Source organism: Labeo rohita, chromosome 19 (assembly GCF_022985175.1).
Source record: "Labeo rohita strain BAU-BD-2019 chromosome 19, IGBB_LRoh.1.0, whole genome shotgun sequence".
NCBI lineage: Eukaryota > Metazoa > Chordata > Actinopteri > Cypriniformes > Cyprinidae > Labeo > Labeo rohita.
The window spans coordinates 22326277-22345040 of NC_066887.1; the positions used below are offsets into that span (position 1 = coordinate 22326277).

The 18764-nt window shown below is 34.0% G+C and overlaps 1 protein-coding gene across 1 annotated transcript in view; it reads right to left on the reverse strand.

Moving 5' to 3' along the window:
• Positions 1 to 18220, reverse strand: part of tax1bp1a (Tax1 (human T-cell leukemia virus type I) binding protein 1a) — a 23238-nt gene extending 5018 nt beyond the window's left edge. The window contains exons 1-15 of the mRNA XM_051136593.1: positions 18106 to 18220; positions 16122 to 16348; positions 12424 to 12526; positions 10728 to 10918; positions 10215 to 10322; positions 6958 to 7076; positions 5546 to 5636; positions 5293 to 5448; positions 4924 to 5163; positions 4606 to 4788; positions 4395 to 4470; positions 3009 to 3289; positions 2145 to 2231; positions 1286 to 1466; positions 873 to 1024 (exon numbers count right to left, since the gene is read on the reverse strand). Of these exons, the coding sequence (XP_050992550.1) occupies positions 873 to 1024; positions 1286 to 1466; positions 2145 to 2231; positions 3009 to 3289; positions 4395 to 4470; positions 4606 to 4788; positions 4924 to 5163; positions 5293 to 5448; positions 5546 to 5636; positions 6958 to 7076; positions 10215 to 10322; positions 10728 to 10918; positions 12424 to 12526; positions 16122 to 16316 (2163 nt within the window). The 5' untranslated portion in view covers positions 16317 to 16348; positions 18106 to 18220. The remainder of the gene's footprint in view (positions 1 to 872; positions 1025 to 1285; positions 1467 to 2144; positions 2232 to 3008; positions 3290 to 4394; positions 4471 to 4605; positions 4789 to 4923; positions 5164 to 5292; positions 5449 to 5545; positions 5637 to 6957; positions 7077 to 10214; positions 10323 to 10727; positions 10919 to 12423; positions 12527 to 16121; positions 16349 to 18105) is intronic.
• Positions 18221 to 18764: the final 544 nt, after the last annotated feature.

An 18764-nucleotide genomic window follows, 5' to 3' on the forward strand; every position in this document is an offset into this window, starting at 1 on the left:
CATAAACTAGTTTTATGGGTGCCACTTTATATTAGGTGTCTTTAACTACAATGTACTTACATCAAAAATACGATGTAATTATTATGTTCTTGTTGCATTGCAAATATTATATAGTCCTGTTTTGCATGTACATACTATGTACTTACACACAGAGTTCAGGAAGAGCAAGACAAGATGAGGGATTGAGATTAAAAAGTATTTAAATGATATTTTTTTAATGAAAATAACCGATCGTTTCGCTAAATAAGACCCTTCTTCCTCGGCTGGGATCGTTTACAACCTGAAGCTGCATTTAAACTGCATTTTGAAAGTTCACAATCGGGGCACCATATCAGTCCATTATATGGAGAAAAATGCTGAAATGTTTTCCTCAAAAAACATAATTTCGTTACGACTGAAGAAAGAAAGACATGAACATCTTGGATGACAAGGGGGTGAGTACATTTTCTGTAAATTTTTGTTTTGAAAGTGGACTTCTCCTTTAATTTGTATTCCGAAGATGAACAAAAGTCTTACGGGATTTCATTTTTGGGTGAACTATCCCTTTAAAGACACTTAATATAAAGTGGGTCCAATTTATGGTAATTTTATGGTGTTTTTTGAAAGAAATAACAATTCTGTCACGTGCGTCATGGTACTTTTGTGAAGGCATGTCGAAGATTGACATGGAAGAGAAGAGACTGTTGAATATAGTCATTATTTTTGTTTTTTTGTTGCGCACAAAAGTATTCTTCTAGCTTCATAACATTACGGACTATTTTAACAATGTCCTTACTACCCTTCTGGGCCTTGAACGTGTCAGTTGCATTGCTGAAAGATCTTAATTTGTGTTCTGAAGATGAACAATCTATATGTACAGTTTGTGTCCTTACGCTAGGCCGCTCTTCAGCGGGATTCTCCAGGCCATCAGGGGGGCTGAGACTGCGTGATGGCTGACTGCAGACAACAGGACCACCCCACGGCGGCGGAGCCAAAGGAGGGGGCCGGCAGGTTTGTTCTGGGGACAATGCCCCATCTGCTCCATCTAAACAACAACAATCCAGGAAGTTCTGAATCATTTTATCACGTTCCTAAAATTTCAGTAAGTGGCTGCCAATGTCACAAAAATTTTCTCGATAGTCGATACTGTATATATATATATATTTTTTAACAAGTAAATATTATACACTTTAGTGTAAAATAAATATTAATAATAACCATAAACAGGTTATAACATACAATCTACATTTTTCAAATAATCAAATAATTTACTTTTAAAAATGGACGTAAAAAAGCGTGCACCCACCCCGGGTCTCTTGCTCTGAATAGGGGTTTCCGTACTGCAGTTCAGCAGGTTGTTGCGGTACCAGTGGAAGTGGAGGTTGGTCTTGTGGATACGGCAGTGGGTAACGCAGCATCATTGGCTCTCTGACCTCTGACCTTCGACTCCCTGCTGCCTCCACTCTGTTCATACACTGCCGCAACTCCTGCAAGAAAAACGGTCAACAAAATTATTTATAGAATCTATCTCACATGATCACAATATAACTGACAGAAAACACTTATTTATTGCTTATATGAGTTATACTAGCTATTACAAATATTGTCACTAAAATTAATGAGACCGGCTATTTAGACACCACTAAATAAAACTCTTTTGGCCAACGATCTTCAACCAAAGAAACTGAAATCTTCAGTACTATTGTAATACAGATTAAATATTACCAGTCTTTAAATAGCGCTGACATAGTGTATAACTCTCCTTGCTTTTTACTCTTTTTCTTGTTCTTTCTTTCCCTCTCCTTTGACCTCATATCCATGAGCCATGATTAGAGGAATTATTCGCACATTTAACATTTAACACAAGTGCTGATGGGTAATCAGGGAGCCGAATGTGGCATTTAGCCGTGACTCTTGGGGCTCAAACACTCACACTCTGCCTGATTTCAGCGCCTTACCTGCTAAGAATCAAATTAAGGTATTTAATATTTAAAGATTCTCATTAACATTTAGAAGATCAAGCTAATAATACCAGCCTTGGAAGATATTGGAGCTTTTTGGATGTCTGAATAGCAAACAAAGAACATAATACTAGCGTAAATAGCAACAAACCGTCCATAGAAACAAAAATTGTAAGAACAGGTTTATATTGAAAATGCTCTTACCTTTTCCAGTCTCTCTTTCTCCCTGGTCACCACCACAAGACTCTCCCTCAGAGCAGACACCTCTCTGTCCTTCTCTGCCACCTTAGTCTATTAAGAAATCCATACAATTTATTTTGAGTGGCATCTGGACATGTATTTTATATCTGCTTTAAAAAAACACCTGAAAGTGAGATGTGTGATTCTAAACCACTAGGTTTGGGACCATATGCATGATTTGCACTAGATTAGGGTACATTAAATGTATATGCTGTCCTATACAACACTGTAGGTTTAAGCTTGTTAACTGAGATGTTAAGTTTGAGTTGGGAGTAGTGTGTATAACTTAGACAAACTGATCTTTGTAACTAGAGGTCCCGCATCTTATAGAGAAAGAAAGCGAACATCAGCTTACTGTCTGCTGATCTCCTTCTCTTTCTTTCTTTCTGAGTTATCGTTGTGTAAATGCCTGTTTGGGTTTGAAGTTCAGTTGAAATGGGTTTACTACGATCTTACCCTGCTCTCCAGCAAACAGTCATAAAGCATTTGGTGAGAGCGCGTGCATGCGTTTAAACACGCTGTAAATAAAAGACTTTCCTTTTGATGGTGTCTCCAGCTTTGTCTAAATACTCAGACAAGAAGAGTCCTTTACGACCTCTTTTCCACTTTCCAGCTCTGTCCTTAATGACTGCCGTGTTCACACACGCTCACAAGGCTGATGGAAATGTGATACCTCAGTTAACCCGGAGCTAAAAATCAACTTGTGGAAGTTCAACTGTGTTTGCATGCTTGTGTGCGCTGACATCTTATTCTAATAAATGTGTGAGTATCCGTGGCTGGCTCTTCACTGTGATCATGTGTAGTGTGCGAATGTGTGTGTTCACGTACTTTAAACTGCTGCTCCTCACTGGCTAGCAGGAGCTTCAGGTTTTCATTGATGGTGCACTGTTCTCTCCATTTCTCTTCCATGCAGGCGAGCTCAGCTTCGACTGACACACTGCACTCCTCTTCCTCCTCCTCCTCGTCATCCTCTTCTTCATCTTCGTCATCATCATCCTCCTCTTCTTCCTCTTTTTTCTTTTCTTTCCCCTCCTGTCCAGATCTGCCTTCAACTCCCAGTCTCTCGGCATCTCTTTGTGTTGCAGGTTTGATCTCAGCAGGATATTGATCTTTTAAATGTGAGAAGGTAATGAATAATGCATAAGAAGTTAGTCACAGTACTATACAGCATATATAACATTATACATGAAACTGCTGTCCGACGTGACGCAATCACAACCATTAAAAAATTGATGTCTAAATGTACATCTATGGATGTTTGAAATGATACCAATAACCAATAATTTTGATATAAATATACAGTTGAAGTCAAAAGTTTACATACACCTTACAGAATCTGCAAAATGTTATTTATTTTACCAAAATAAGAAGGATCATACAAAGTGCATGTTATTTTTTATTTAGTACTGACCTGAATAAGGTATTTCACATAAAAGATGTTTACATATAGTCCACAAAAGAAAATAGTAGTTCATGAATCCCTTGTTTGTCCTAAACAGTTAAACTAGCCGCTGTTCTTTCTGAAAAATCCTGTAGATCGCACAAATTCTTTGGTTTTTTAGCATTTTTGTATATTTGAACCCTTTCCAACAATGACTGTATGATTTTGAGATGCATCTTTTTACACTGAGGACAACTGAGGGACTCATATGCAACTATTACAGAAGGTTCAAACGCTCACTGATGCTCCAGAAGGGAAAACTATGCATTAAAAGCCAGGGGGTGAAAACTTTTGAACAGAATGAGATGTGTACATTTTTCTTATTTTGCCTAAATATCATATTTTTTTTCCATTTAGTACTGCCCTTCAGAAGCTATAGTATGCTTACATGTTCCCCAGAAGACAAAATAAGTTACATTTACCCTGATCTACAGACTCAAAAAGTTTTTACCCCCTGGCTCTTAATGTATTTATTTATTTTTTTAAGTTTGAGAGTCGGCATGATTGTTTTTACTGTTATTAAACAAAGCCTCTTATGCGCACCACTGCTGCATTTATTTGATCAAGGATACAGTAAAAAATGTAATATTGTGAATATTTATTTATATATATATATATATATTATATATAAATAGTGTTTATTTGAAGCATTCATTTATTTAAAAAAATATTTTATAATTTATTTATTTTTAAATTATTTTATGAAGGAACTACTTTGATGATGTGTGTTAGAGTTTAAATGTGTTGAAATTCATTTTTCTCCTCGCCAATACCTGTGGGAGGTGTCTCTGCATCTGGTGTGTGTAACTCCTGTGTGGTCTCTGTAGAGGCATCATTCCTGTTACAGTCCTAAAACATACGTAATATTGAATAGGGTGTTTCAGATTGTTTAACTTTAAATGTATCATTAGTAAAGATTAAAATCTTTATTATTGCATTTTTGTGAAGTTTACAACTGGGTAAAGCCATACTTCAGTTACTCACCCCCTGCTGCGTCTCTTGTTGCTGGGTCAGTTTAGTGACTTGTCTTCGCAAACGTTGACACTCTCTGTATTTCTCTTTGTAGTGCTCTGCAGCCATATTCAGACGCAGCTTTAGTTCCTCAACCTCCTTTTGAAGCTCCGCCTCTAGCTCTGAAACCACACCCACTCCACCTCCAGCCCTGCCCTGAAATTAAAAGACATAAAATAAAGCAAGCACACAAGAAAGAGAAAGAAAGTTATCTCACAGGTCACACTGTGTCATTGTTAATAGATCTTCACAATCAAATAAAAACAATAAGGGACAGTTAGTTGTGGTTACCACTTCCTGTGATGCCTGGCTTCTCATCCTGTCCAGTTGATTCTGAGCATGTCTGCATTCTTCCTGGGCTTCAGTTAAATGGGCTCGCAGGTCTTCTGCCTCCTGACGGGCACGGTACAGCTCAGCCATGGTGCGATCTCGCCCGCCGGAGGCATCACGTAACTCAGTACCCAACATGGCGGCCTGCTGCCGGGTGGCTTGGAGCTGCTCCTCAGCTTTACGCAACTGCTCTTTAAGACCCTAGAGATGCACACAATGCATTAGTAAGAGTAAGTATGATTTATGCAAACACATACTATCATAAAATCTTAATTGTTCCAAAATCTATATATTTTTTAAATAAATGTCAGTTAAATAAATGTCAGTTACGGCATCACTGGGGTGTGTGTCTCTCTCTGTGCGTAGTCTGTGCAGTTCCTCCTGGTACTGTGCGATGGTGACCTCTCTGTTCAGCTCCACCGCCTTCAGCATCTGCAGCTCTGCACTGAGTTTAGTGTTTTCCAGCTCGGCGCTGCGCACGTGAGACTGTAAGCATGAAACACAACATGGATCGATGTGCGTCACACGACTGATCACTGCATGTGATAACACTTCATAACTTGTAGATACTATACACACTTACTTTGTAAAGCTCTTTCTCGTCTCTCTCATTTTTCAGCTGTGTTTGCAGACTGTCCCTCTCAGAAATAGCCTTCTGCAGCTTGTCTCTTAAACTGGACAACATACAAAATACAGCATATAAATCCTATACTAATCATATGCGTCCTTATCCTGAGAGTCCAATTCAAAATCTAATTCAGACCAGGAGATAAAAATGGAAAATGGAAACATTATGGAATTAAATATAGATAAGATCTACACTATCAGTCAAAAATCTCTGATCATATTTTTAGTGTTTTTTTTTTAAGTCTTTTCTGCTCACCAAGCCTGCATTTATTTGATTCAAAGTACAGCAAAAACAGTACAAATTTGAAATATTTTTACTATTTAAAATGTTCTATTTGAATATATTTTAAAATGAAATTTATTCCTGTGATCAAAGCTACATTTTCAGCACCATTATTCCAGTCTTTAGTGTCACATGATCATTCAGAAATCATTCTAATATGCTGATTTGCTGTTTTTTATTATCTTTATTATTATCAATATTTAAAGGAGTTCTTTGATGAATAGAAAGATCCAAAGATCAGCATTTATCTGAAATAAAAAGCTTTTGTAACGTTATACACTATACCATTCAAAGACATGTATAAAGTTACAAAAGATTTCTATTTCAGATAAATGCTATTCTTCTGAACTTTCTATATTCATTAAAGAAACCTGAAAAGATTCTACTGCCGTATTCTACATAAAAATAATAAATGTTTTTGAGCAGCAAATCAGAATATTAGAATGATTTCTGAAGGTTCATGTGACTGCTGTGATGCTAAAAATTCAGCTTTGAAATCACAGAAATAAACCACATTTTAAAATATATTCAAATAGAAAACAGTTATTTTAAATAGTAAAAATAGTTCAAAAATTTACTGTTTTTGCTGTAATTTGGATTAAATAAATACAGGCTTGGTGAGCTGATAAGATTTCTTTAAAAAAACATTAAAAATCCTACTGTTCAAAAGTTTTTGACTGGTAGCGTATTTTTAAAATTCTTTGCAGGTCACTAATCATATAATCAAATTTTATCACACTGATCATGTGAACTGTATGGATGGTCAGATGTTTTTGCCTTCACTGACTGAAACACAATGCATCATCTCAATCATGATCATCAGGTTTTACACAAACCTGTAGAGTTTGAGTGCTGCAGTCATCAAAGCAAAAGCTAATACTTTTTAAAATGTATTTTTTAAATTAACCTTTTACCTCAAATTGTTATGCTGATATAATAATTGAAAGTAAATCAAATTAAAATATATATTTATTAAAATAAATACACAGTAAAAGCATTTAAAACTACTTGTCTCAGACCCCACTTTTAATAATTTTAATAATTAAATTAATGTTCATGTCAGATAATGTGTGCACAGGCCTTACCAGTCCAGTTCGGTCTCTTTAAGAACAGCTTTTTGCGTGATTTCTAGCAGGTCTTGTTCAAGTTGTCTCACTCTGGCTTGAGCCTCCTCCTTCTCCTCACGCAGGCCTTTCTGCAGCTCCTGCAATTGGACAGCAAATACTATCAATCACATCTTCCGGCCAATCAAAATACTCCAAGCATTTTATCCAATAGCAAAAATTGGTCAAAAGCGATCCGACCAATCATTTAAAAAATATTTAAGAAAAATGTATATATATACACTCTATATATATATATATTCTGTTGATAATGTGGTAGTTTACAGGAAACTGAAAGAGAAGGTATTAGTCTGATCCAGACTATCCCCTTCAAAAAAAACCAAACAAAAACAAAACAAAACAAAACAAACTTTAATCAAACATACAAAACCACCAAACAATCAGTCCCTTGCTGAAGTGAATTTCCCCACAGAATGATGTCAGCGGGGAAAGAGGGGGCTTCTATTTCACTTTTGTTTCAGGGGCTCATATTTAACAGTCGTCATCAGTAAATCACAGTAACATCTGGTTCTGAAAGCACGCATACACGCCTTGTCCTCCGGCTAATCTGGTGACTCGTGGTGTTTTACGGCCGATGATGTTTCGGAATTGCTGCACAGGCAAATAAAATGTGAGGTCGTAAAATTAGCAGCCACAAAATATATACTTATGTTCTCACGATAAAGAGGAAGTCTATTTTCATATGTAAGTTCTGACAGTTTAACAGACGCACGCACACTTATGGCATACGAAAGGCTTCGTGTGACTGGGGTGTGAGAGAGAATTATAAAAGTGTTAATGTTTTATTTGTGGTGTTCTTTGTCCTTTGCGACACTCATAATTCACACTTACAGACTTCAACAAGGTCTCCAGAAGGAAACACTAGGGGGCGCTGAAAGACCAGCAAACCAGCTGAATCACATCCTGCTGTTTTCTGGGCCCTTTTGTAGACTTTAATGTGCTGTGCACTCAAACATCAATACCACATTAGAGCCAAATGGAATTTGCTGACTTTTTTTTTTTTTTTTTTTTTGCATATTCTATGCTGATGTTGAGGGAAAATCTAATTTTGAGAAATGGACTTAACATTGTAATATGTGGTAGATGCACGAAATCAGCTGACCATATTTAACCAATAATTCAAGGGTATCAATGGTACCAACACGGTTTTAATTATTTGCTTTATTTATGCCATCTAGGAATATTTTTGTGGCAAGAAAAGTTGACAAAACCAGTTAAAATAGGTAAATAAATGAATAACCGTTAAAAAAAGAAATAAGATAAACTGCCAGTACACTGGTACACTACCGCTGAAATGTTTGAGGTAAAAGAAAATTAAAGAAAAAAATAGTTTTATTCAGCAAGGATGCATTAAATTAAAATACAATTTAAATAAATATTAAAAAATGCTTCTTGAGCAGCAAATCAGCATATTAGAATAATTTCTGAAGGATCATTTGACACTGAAGTCTGGAGTAATGATTTCAGCTTTGACATAACAGGAATAAATTACAATTTAAAATACATATTCAAAGAAAATTTTAAATAAATAAATAAATGTAGCTTTGCTGAGCTTAAGAGACTTCTTTCAAAAATGTATAAAAATCTTACTGACCCTAAACTTTTGAACTTTTGAGTATAGTCTACAACAAAGTACTATGGTATTACTAAATGATACCTGTACCATGATATCGTCACATTTCTATATTTCGTAAAGGACCATAAAGTCAAATGAACAGGTACGTCAAAAGAAAACAATGTTCTGAAAATGAATATGAAAAAATAAAATAAAGGAGTTATTAATGAGAAACAATACAAATTAGGGCTATTAACATTAACCAATAAAATGAAAAAACATCAATGCGTTAATGCATTTATTTAACTTGATATTAACAGTCACACACCCTCTCTTCAAACTCCGCCCTCCAATAACACATCAGCCAATCGAATGTCTGCAAACCCCCTAGACATGAAATGATTGACAAGACTGTTTCTGACAAACAATAATAAAAAACCCTGCCCATGTCAGGCTATTTTTGGCTTTTCACAGAGCATGAGGCTGTCACAAAGACAGTTGTGATTTCTCAGGACTGTGATTTTCTCTTTTCCTACATAATTTGTGACACAAAACAGTGGTAAAATATCTATTTAGATTTAAATACAATTTCAACAAGAAAGCTATAAAAACATCTAGAATTTGTGCCATGTTTAATATTCTTCCTTAATATACTTGTATTTCTATTTGTATGCCCTCCCTTCTACTTCTTCCTTTTTTTTGGACTTCTCTCTATTTCTTAGAAATTCTGTCTATTATATTACTCTTTCTGTTAACGTTTAATCCATAATTCGTTTATTATTGAAAGACTGTTCGTATCTTTTGTACGTACTGTTTATTTTGTACATACTGTAATCTTTGTTGTTCTTTATTGCAATAAAAAAATTATATATATTTTTCAATTATATATAGTTTGTCATGATTAGATTAGGATTTATTTGTAATATGGTGAAGTAAACGTAGCCGTCCCGCTGAGGAGACGGGCGACAGTTAAAGGGTTAAGTTATATGTATCAGGTAGTAGTGCCATTTTTCAAATGGTATTAAAAAAAAACAAGTAGAGAAAACTGAAGGCGAAAGAGCAAGAGAAAGAAAGCGGGAGAGAGAAAATCGCGTGACTGGCTGCTGTTGTCTCAGTGACTGGGCAGGTCTCCTCCTTTCTGTTGAGTGGTTTTGGTGGACATTAACTCCTGGCTGCGTGCTCACATTTGACGTCACGTCTACCCTCTGTGGTCGACATGGCACCGGCATGATAACAGATGCCCAAGTAAACTTTTCTCTGTCTCTCTCTCTCTTTCCTTCTCTGTTTCTCAAACTCCCAATTCTTTCACTCTAAGTAAATAATCCTCAGCATAGTCAGAATTAGGTATGGATAAATCACATGACTTTATGGGGAAAGTCAGTAATGCACACAGAGACACACACACAGCCATTATCTGATAAGATAAAGTGCTCTGTGGGAGTAGGTTCAGTCAAACAGAAAAGCGTTTTACACTTGGAGACAGAACGTCTTAAAGCACGAATGTGCACATACACACTCAGGAGAGCACTTTGATGTGCAGATAACTTGAACTTGTGATCTCTGGTATGTATTACATGCTGCTCAAACACTGCGTGTGTGTGTGTAGGCCATCTTTCCTGCTTCGTCGGCTGGTCACTTTTATGTGAGAGTGTGTGTTTAGTACCTGGTTGTGTTGTCTCTGTCTCTCCTGTAGCTGATCTCTCTCCTGTGTAAGGAGGCGTAGTGCTTTCTGCAGTTCTTTGCACTCCTGTTGAACTTCCTCTACACGCTGCTGCTCATACACACATATACAGATAATAAGCCAAAAAAAGACACAAGCTTTGTTTTAAAACGTAGTGAGATGCTTGCTTCCTACACAGGCAGCTGCCTTCTAAGAAAGCATCTTACCAAAATGAAAGCTCATAAGTGACAGATTTGTAATTGTAGTTAGATTATAAAATAATGCATTTACAATACTCTTTTCTCTTTATTTTTTTCCCTGGGATTGTCATAATGCATCCTTGCAAAGTACATACGCAATTCTGCTTTATAATTTGGCTACAAGAAGCATGCTTGGGTTGCCTACATTTTGCATTAGGAGTGCACCTGTGATGCATAAAATGTTGCATTTGTAGGTAGCTCACTAGGTTTTGGAACAAAGCAAGGATTTATGTGCTTGGGTGTGTGATTTGCATACCTCAAGTAGTCCGGTCTTTGTCGTCACAACCAGTATGTCTGAGTTCCCTTCATCTTCCACTGTCAGTAGCTCCTCTCCTGTGGGCGTGGCCGGGCGGAACTGGAACGGCGTACTCGCACCTCTAATTTCACCCGTGTGTGTGACGTAGCAGAACTGATAAAACTCACCATCACTACGAGGAACATAATATCCTAGGAAACAGCATGTAGAGTATTTGATTACAGGTTTTGTCTTTATGAGATGTATACTATTATATGACCTACAATAGAAAGGTCATCTGCTAACAAATCAAAGAAAAAACTAAATGCCCCCCAAAAAACTAAACAAAACATGCACATTACTTGCATATTGGCTGTTAATTATTACTTATTTGGCACATGCCTTATTCTGCATACCCATTATTCTAAGATCAATACCTAGATTTAACAACTACCTTACTAACTATTAATCAGCAGCATATTAGGAGGTTACTGAGGGAAAACTCTTAGTTAATTGTGTTTGTGTTCCCTATTCTAAAGCGTTATCAACAAAACAAAAATCAAAAATTCTGAAATAAAAAATTATGACTCTTTAATGTTTTACTTACACTACCAGTCAAAAGTTTTTGAACAATAAGATTTGAATGTTTTTTGAAGAAGTCTCTTCTGCTCACCAAGCCTGTTTTTTTATCTAAAGTATAGCAAAAACAGTAAAATTGTGAAATATTTTACTATTTAAAGTAACTTTAAATTGTAAAATGCAATTTGTTCCTTTGATCAAAGCTAAATTTTTAGCATTATTACTCCAGTCTTCAGTGTCACATGATCCTTCGGAAATGATTCTAATATGCTGATTTGCTGTTCAAGAAACATTTTATTATTATTGTTATTATCAATATTTAAAACAGTTGAGTACATTTTTTTCAGGATTATCTGATGAACAGAAAGATCCAAAGTTCAACATTTATCTAAAATAAACTAATAAATGATATATAAAAGTATACATTTAAAAAAAAAAAAGAAATTAATACTTTTATTTAGGAAGAATGCTTTCAATTGATCAAAAGTGATGACATTTATAATGTTACAAAAGTTTTCTATTTCAGATAAACGCTGTTTTTCTGAAGAAACCTGAAAAATTCTACTCAGCTGTTTTCAACATCATAATAATGATAAATAAATGTTTTTAAGCAGCAAATCAGAATATTGCAATGATTTATGAAGGATCATGCGACTGGAGTAATGATGCTAAAAATTCAGCTTTGATCACAAGAATAAATTACATTTTAAAATCTATTCAAATAGAAAACAGTTATTTAAAATAGTAAAAATATTTCCCAATTTTACTGTTTTTGCTGTACTTTGGATCAAATAAATGCAGGCTTGGTAGGAAGAAAAAGACTTCTTTAAAAAACATTTAAAAATCTTACTGTTCAAAACCTTTTGACTGGTAGTGTAAATAACAATAATAACAACTCTGATCATATTGTGCAAAAAGAAAAAAAAATCCATCCAATCAAAAAAAAAAAAAAAAATAACAATAATAATAATAAACTTAACTTCAGTAATAACACCCACTTTCACAGTTAAATTACAATGGATAAACGTAAGTTTAACCATCCAATCAATTACAGACAAATAAATGTCCCAGCGTCAAATTCCGGAAGTAAAATGCATAGGGTAATATATGTTGACTTTGTGTGTGTGTGTGTTTATACCCTGAAAGATGATAGTTCGGTGAACAGTGGATCCCTCAGTGTAGTTTTCAGGCATTGGAGACCAGAGGAACGTGTAGTAATCTCTCGCACTGCTCCAGCCAACCTAATACACACACACACACGAACAGCAAACAAGGAGTCAGAACTAAAACTTCTGTTACCAGACCAATGAAAGCCTTTGAAAACAGCTACAGTAAAACATATAAAACACAGACTGGTTCATTTTGACCATAACAATACAAGTAAAACTATATAAACACGGAGACTACATAAAAAAGTTTAAGGAACACCCAGTCAAAACAGATGGAAAGAGAGTGAGAAAAAAGAAACATTACTTAGTATCAATATATTAAACCAGAGGGAGATCTAAAATCCTAATACTTTGTCTCATATTGATTTCACAGGTTATAAATATTGCAATATGCTCAAGGAGGAATGGAAACACTTAGCCCTGTTTCTGAACTTCTTAGCCAGCTGCGAAAAGGGGGGCACAGTGTGTGTGTGTGTGTAGGGTTGGAAAAGGAGGCGTAATGGAAAAAAAGGACCGGGAAAAAGGTGAAAATTTTACACTTGCTTCAAAGGCGGCTAGAAATTGTGCGGTTACTCTGAAAAGTGTGAGCGTGCATGTGAATTCCATCATTTCGGCCTTTGAAGCGAGTGTAAAATTTTCACCTCCATAACCACCCATATTTGTGTGTGCGCGCAAATGAGCGATTGTATGGTTTTATGCAGTTCTAAATGAAATATGACGGAAACGAAGTAGAGAATGTAATCCACCATCATAAACATGTCACATACGGTTACATCTTACAGTTACAAATAAGACACACACACTCTCTCAGCAATTTGTCATCGTGATTTTTCACAGCACTACCTGACATTTACTTTGATTACAATATATCACATCTGTAATCTCTCTTTTTTTTTTTAACAGAAAGTATTCTGCTTTCATCTGGAGCACAGTCATCTGTGAAGAAATCACCTATTAATTACAGAGAGGAGACGAAAAGAGGAGAGCAAGAGGAAAGAGAACGAGAAAAGGCATCCGAGTGTGTTTCAAACAAGCCGTGCTTGTACATACAGGACCGATAAATGATAAATTTAATAATAAGAGGGCTGACGTAACTATAAATCAGGTGCATAAGAACATGTTTGGCATGTGCGCGACAACTTAATTATACAGTACTCGTCCGTGTCTGTGTGTGTGTGTGTGTCTGCGCACAAACCTACTGTATGTGTATATGCATGATTACACATTTTTTTGTATTGCTTAAAGGTAGCCTGTTTTCAACGTGCTTCAACATACTCCTTGATCAAAAGCACTATGTTTGTTCGCTCTGCAAACTTAAAAAGCAGAATTTTTTTGTTTTTTTGAATATATATTGTGTTTATAAATAAAAAGCTACAGCTAAATATATGTAAAACTTTACAAAAAAAAAAAAAAAAAAAAAAATTACATTTATATATATTATTACTAACATTTAATATAAAAATATCAATTAAATTTAAAACTGAAATTTTGCACATTTGGACATTGCAAGAATAAATAAAAAATCTGCAGCTAAATATTTGTACAACTTTACAAATACAAATATTTTTCTATAATTAATAACACTTAATCAAAACATTAAATTAAATCAATCAAAACTGAAATGTTGAACTTTAAGTTAAAAAGGAGATTGCAAGTACAAATTAAAAAGCTGAAACTAAATGGTTGTAGGACTTTACAAATAAAAAGATACATGACAATTATTTATATATAATTAATAACATTTAATATGAAAATATCAATTTAATTAAAGACTGAAATTGTGCACATTAAAAAAAGAGACTTCGCAAAGAACAAATGAAAAAGATGCAGCTAAATATTTTTACAACTTTACAAATAAAAATATAAAATACAATTATTTATACATAATTAATAACATTTAATCAAAATATTCAATTAAATCATTTTGTAATAAATTTGTTTTTAGGACTTCACAAATAAAAAGATACAATTTAAAAACGTATATATATATAATTAATAACATTTAATATGAAAATATCAATTTAATTCAAAACTGAAATTTTGCACTTTAAATAAAAAGAGACACTGAAATTACAATTTAAAAAGATGAAACTTAATATCTGTAGGACTTTACAAATAAAAAGCTAAATTACAATTATTTATAAAATTAATGACATTTAATATGAAAATATCAATTTAATTAAAAACTGAAAGTTTGCCTATTAAATATAAAAGGGACATTGCAAGTACAAATTAAAAAGCTGAAACTAAATATTTGCAGGACTTTACAAATAAAAAGCTAAATTACAATTATTTATAAAATTAATGACATTTAATATGAAAATATCAATTTAATTAAAAACTGACATTTTGCTCATTAAATATATAAGGGACATTTTAAGTACAAATACTTATTTGTAGAACTTTACTAATAAAAAATATGAAATACAATTAGTTATATGTAATTAATAACATTTAATTGAAATATTAAATAAAATAATTTAAATCTGAAATTTTGCACTTTAAATAAAAAAGAGACATTGCAAGTACAAAAGCTGAACCTAAATATTTGTAGGACACTGCAAGTACAAATACTTATTTGTAGAGCTTTATTAATAAAAATAGAAAATACAATTAGGTATATGTAATTAATGATATTTAATTGAAATATGAATTAAAATAATACAATAATTTAAAACTGAAATTTTGCACATTAAATGAGAAAATAAAATGAGTCCTAAGAGAAATAGGACTTTAAAAAATAAAAAATAATAAAGTACAATTATTCAAATATAATTAACAACATTTAATATAACATTATAAATTAGGTTTTGTACTTCAAATGAAAAAGCTTACCAAAAAAATAATTCTGTTTTAGCAGAGTGGAAAAAAACAACCATTTGCACACAGAAAATGTAAGTCATTTCTAAACTATTATGCAACTCACTGCTGTCTGGAAGAAGCAGTATTTTCTCAAAACCACCAGAGGGAGCTTGTGGTTCACTAAGTAATACAAAGCACAAGTTAAGGTGTTTGTACTGAGTGTGCCAGTACCTGAAAAACAGTTCCCACATTACCTCATTGATTATTTATTGATTATTTAAATACGAGTCAATAAATACTGTCAAAATACATACATCAATTTATAATGGTCTACCATATAAATCTGACTACTATTATCCAGTTATGCATTACACATAGCAGCTAATATCTGTTATTACACTACATCTTATTGCAGATACAAGACTGTAAGGAGAAAATACTAAAGCTAAAGCATAAGGAAGGATTCATTTGTCGTGGCAAACACCCACAGCATTAAGCACAACAGCACATGCGATCAAACACAAACACACACTCACACCACAACTCTATTCCCCGTAAACTAACCATCAAAACAAGAGTGATATTGAGCGGATTAACCATCTTTTTTCCAATCCACATTTTCCCCTGCAACGCACCACTCTAAATGCTGTCTGGAAAGATCTGGTTGATTTGAAGTGCCTTTTATACCAGTCATAAACTGTCATTGTATCTTAACAAGATGTAAAGTTTCCATGCACTCATTTCCTCCTGATTAAACGCAAGATTAAATTTCGAGATGAAAGAAAAGAGTGAGATTAAATTACATGGATGTAATTTTCTTACAAAAAGCATTTCTGTCTCAGTGAAATATGTCACGTGTACCAACCTTAAAGATGCCAACCCAGTCTTTGGGATGTGGGGTGATGAAGGGGGTGAGTGTGTAATGACATTCAAGCGCTGCCTGTGGGAGGAAGCTTTTCCCAACATTCTGGAAGATGACATGGGCAAAGTTGGACGTCTCCATGACAACACTTCCTCCACCGCCAGCAGGTAATCCCGTATTACAGGCTGACGACATCATAAGTGCTCAAAGAAAGCCTGTGATTGGTCTACCTGAAACAAGAACGAAGGGAAAGTACAAAGAAATAATGAGGGTTTTAAGTAAGGGTTAATGCTCAGTCAGATGGTCATTATTGCAAAAAAAAAACAAAAAAAACCCCCTAAAACGGACTTGTATCACCCTGACTGAGTTTTTATTAGTCTGCATTATTCCTTAGCTAATTACCAAACAAAAGTATTGAATAGTGATTTAAAATGTTTTTATCTTACTTTTAAAGACCTCAGAGAACATACACTACCAGTCAAAAGTTTTCAAAGATTTTTCATGTTTTTTTTTTTTTTTTATAAAGTCTCTTCTGCTCACCAAGCCTTCATTTATTTGACCCAAAGTACTGCAATAACAGTAAAATTCAGAAATATTTTTGCTATTTAAAATAACTGTTTTCTATTTGAATAGATTTTGAAATGTAATTTATTCCTGTGATTTTAAAGCTGAATTTTTAGCATCATTACTCCAGTCACATGATCCTTCAGAAATCATTCTAATATTCAGATTTTCTGTTCAAAATTTATTATTATTATTATTATTATGTTCAAAACAGCTGAGTAGAATTTTTCAGGTTTCTTTGATGAATAGAAAGTTCAGAGGAACAGCGCTTATCTGAAAAAGAACGCTTTTGTAACATTCTAAATGTCTTCATCATCACTTTTGACCAATTTAAGGCAAAAAAAAAAAAAATCAGCATATTAGATAATTTCTAAAGGATCATGTGACACTGAAGACTGGAGTAATGATGCTGAAAACTGAGCTTTGATTACAGGAATAAATTACATTTGAAAATATATTCAAATAGAAAGCAGTTATTTTAAATAGTAAAAATATTTCACAATATTTGCTGTATTTTGGATCAAATAAATGCAGGCTTGGTGAGCAGAAGAGAATTGTTTAAAAAAACATTAAAAATCTTAGTGCAGCTATGTAGAAAACATTCGTTGTACAGAATGAAAGGTCAATTACACAATATGGCCCAGGAATTATTTAGAAATTCATCAGAATCAAGTATTCCAAATGCTTACATTACGTCTCTTCTGATTTATTTCAATTTCTAAGATTTTCACTTAAGTTCATATTTTTTTATATTTAATGATGTTACTTTGAAAGTGACAGATTAAAAAAAAAGTTTACACTGAAAATGGCATGATGGTGTGTTTAAACAATGCATAATTCGCTTTAAAATGTTACATAGATGGTTAAATTTTTCTGAGCTGACATACATTTGGTTTAAGCCCATGTGCAGCTGCATGAAGAAGACCTGCCCTATTTCAGGCCGGATGGGGCGATGCCGAGTAGGCCTGTATGCATGACACTGCTGATGGTGCTGTCATCCCTGTTCAGGCCTTTAACGTCAATGACAGCTCGATTCAATAAAGCAAATGACATATTTTCTCCCTGAACTCACTATATGATGTTATGAAACATCACATTCCTTCTTAATCATACTAAAACACGTTTGCTTAAACCGAAAGCGACTTTCTAGATATGTTTCACTTGCACGATGTCGCTAAGTAACAAGTCACTGCGGATTTTACTGGCAGGTATAAGTATACTAGATCATGTAGTTAGCATTTTTCCATATATGTTATACGACGTAAATTACTGGCGGTGGCCTTAGAGGATGAGCTGATGAGTTTATTAATTCCACTGCAATCCCACCCCTAAATACATCGAGATGGACCGCATGCAATTCCAACATAATTTCCAAGATTATCACTATATATATTATAGTCGTCTCTCAATAAGTGCGTTATACCTGTAATCCATGTTTACTTGAAGATCTGTAACTCTTGTTGTTTTGACTGCTAGATAACGCAGATGGAGAGCGTCTCTGTCATGTAGCTGAACCGGGTGTCAACATGTTTTGAGAATCTAGAAACGTCATCCTACTTCCGGTCGGTTGCGCCCTGTGATTGGTTTATTTACTCTTGTCGCTGAGATTCGCGGTTTACCATTGGTTAGTGAATAACCCCAACAAAATAGAGATGGGAGGTCTGATTCTTTTTAGAGAATCGGTTCTCTCGAACAGGAACCGGTTGAAAAAACTCAAGCTTACTGATTTGGTTCGATTCAGAAACGAATCGTTTCAGTCCGAATCAGTCAGCTTCAGCAAAACATGCATGGCAATTACAGAAAAATGCCAAGCGTTACCAAAGACGTAAATATAATCTTATTGGTTTAGGAAACGTTTGATCAGTTAATATATTAAGAGTGAAATTATATAGTTAAAACTTTCTAGACATTATTTTGTATAAATATATAAAAAGTATAATATATCTAGTTATATAGTAAAGTATATCTCTGCATATAATGCCGACTTTAAAAGGAAGTGCTGAATAAGTTCTATTTGTGCAATTAGTGTATTAGAAAGGATATTTTATTGATCTTAATTTATTTATTTTCACCGTTTGTTAT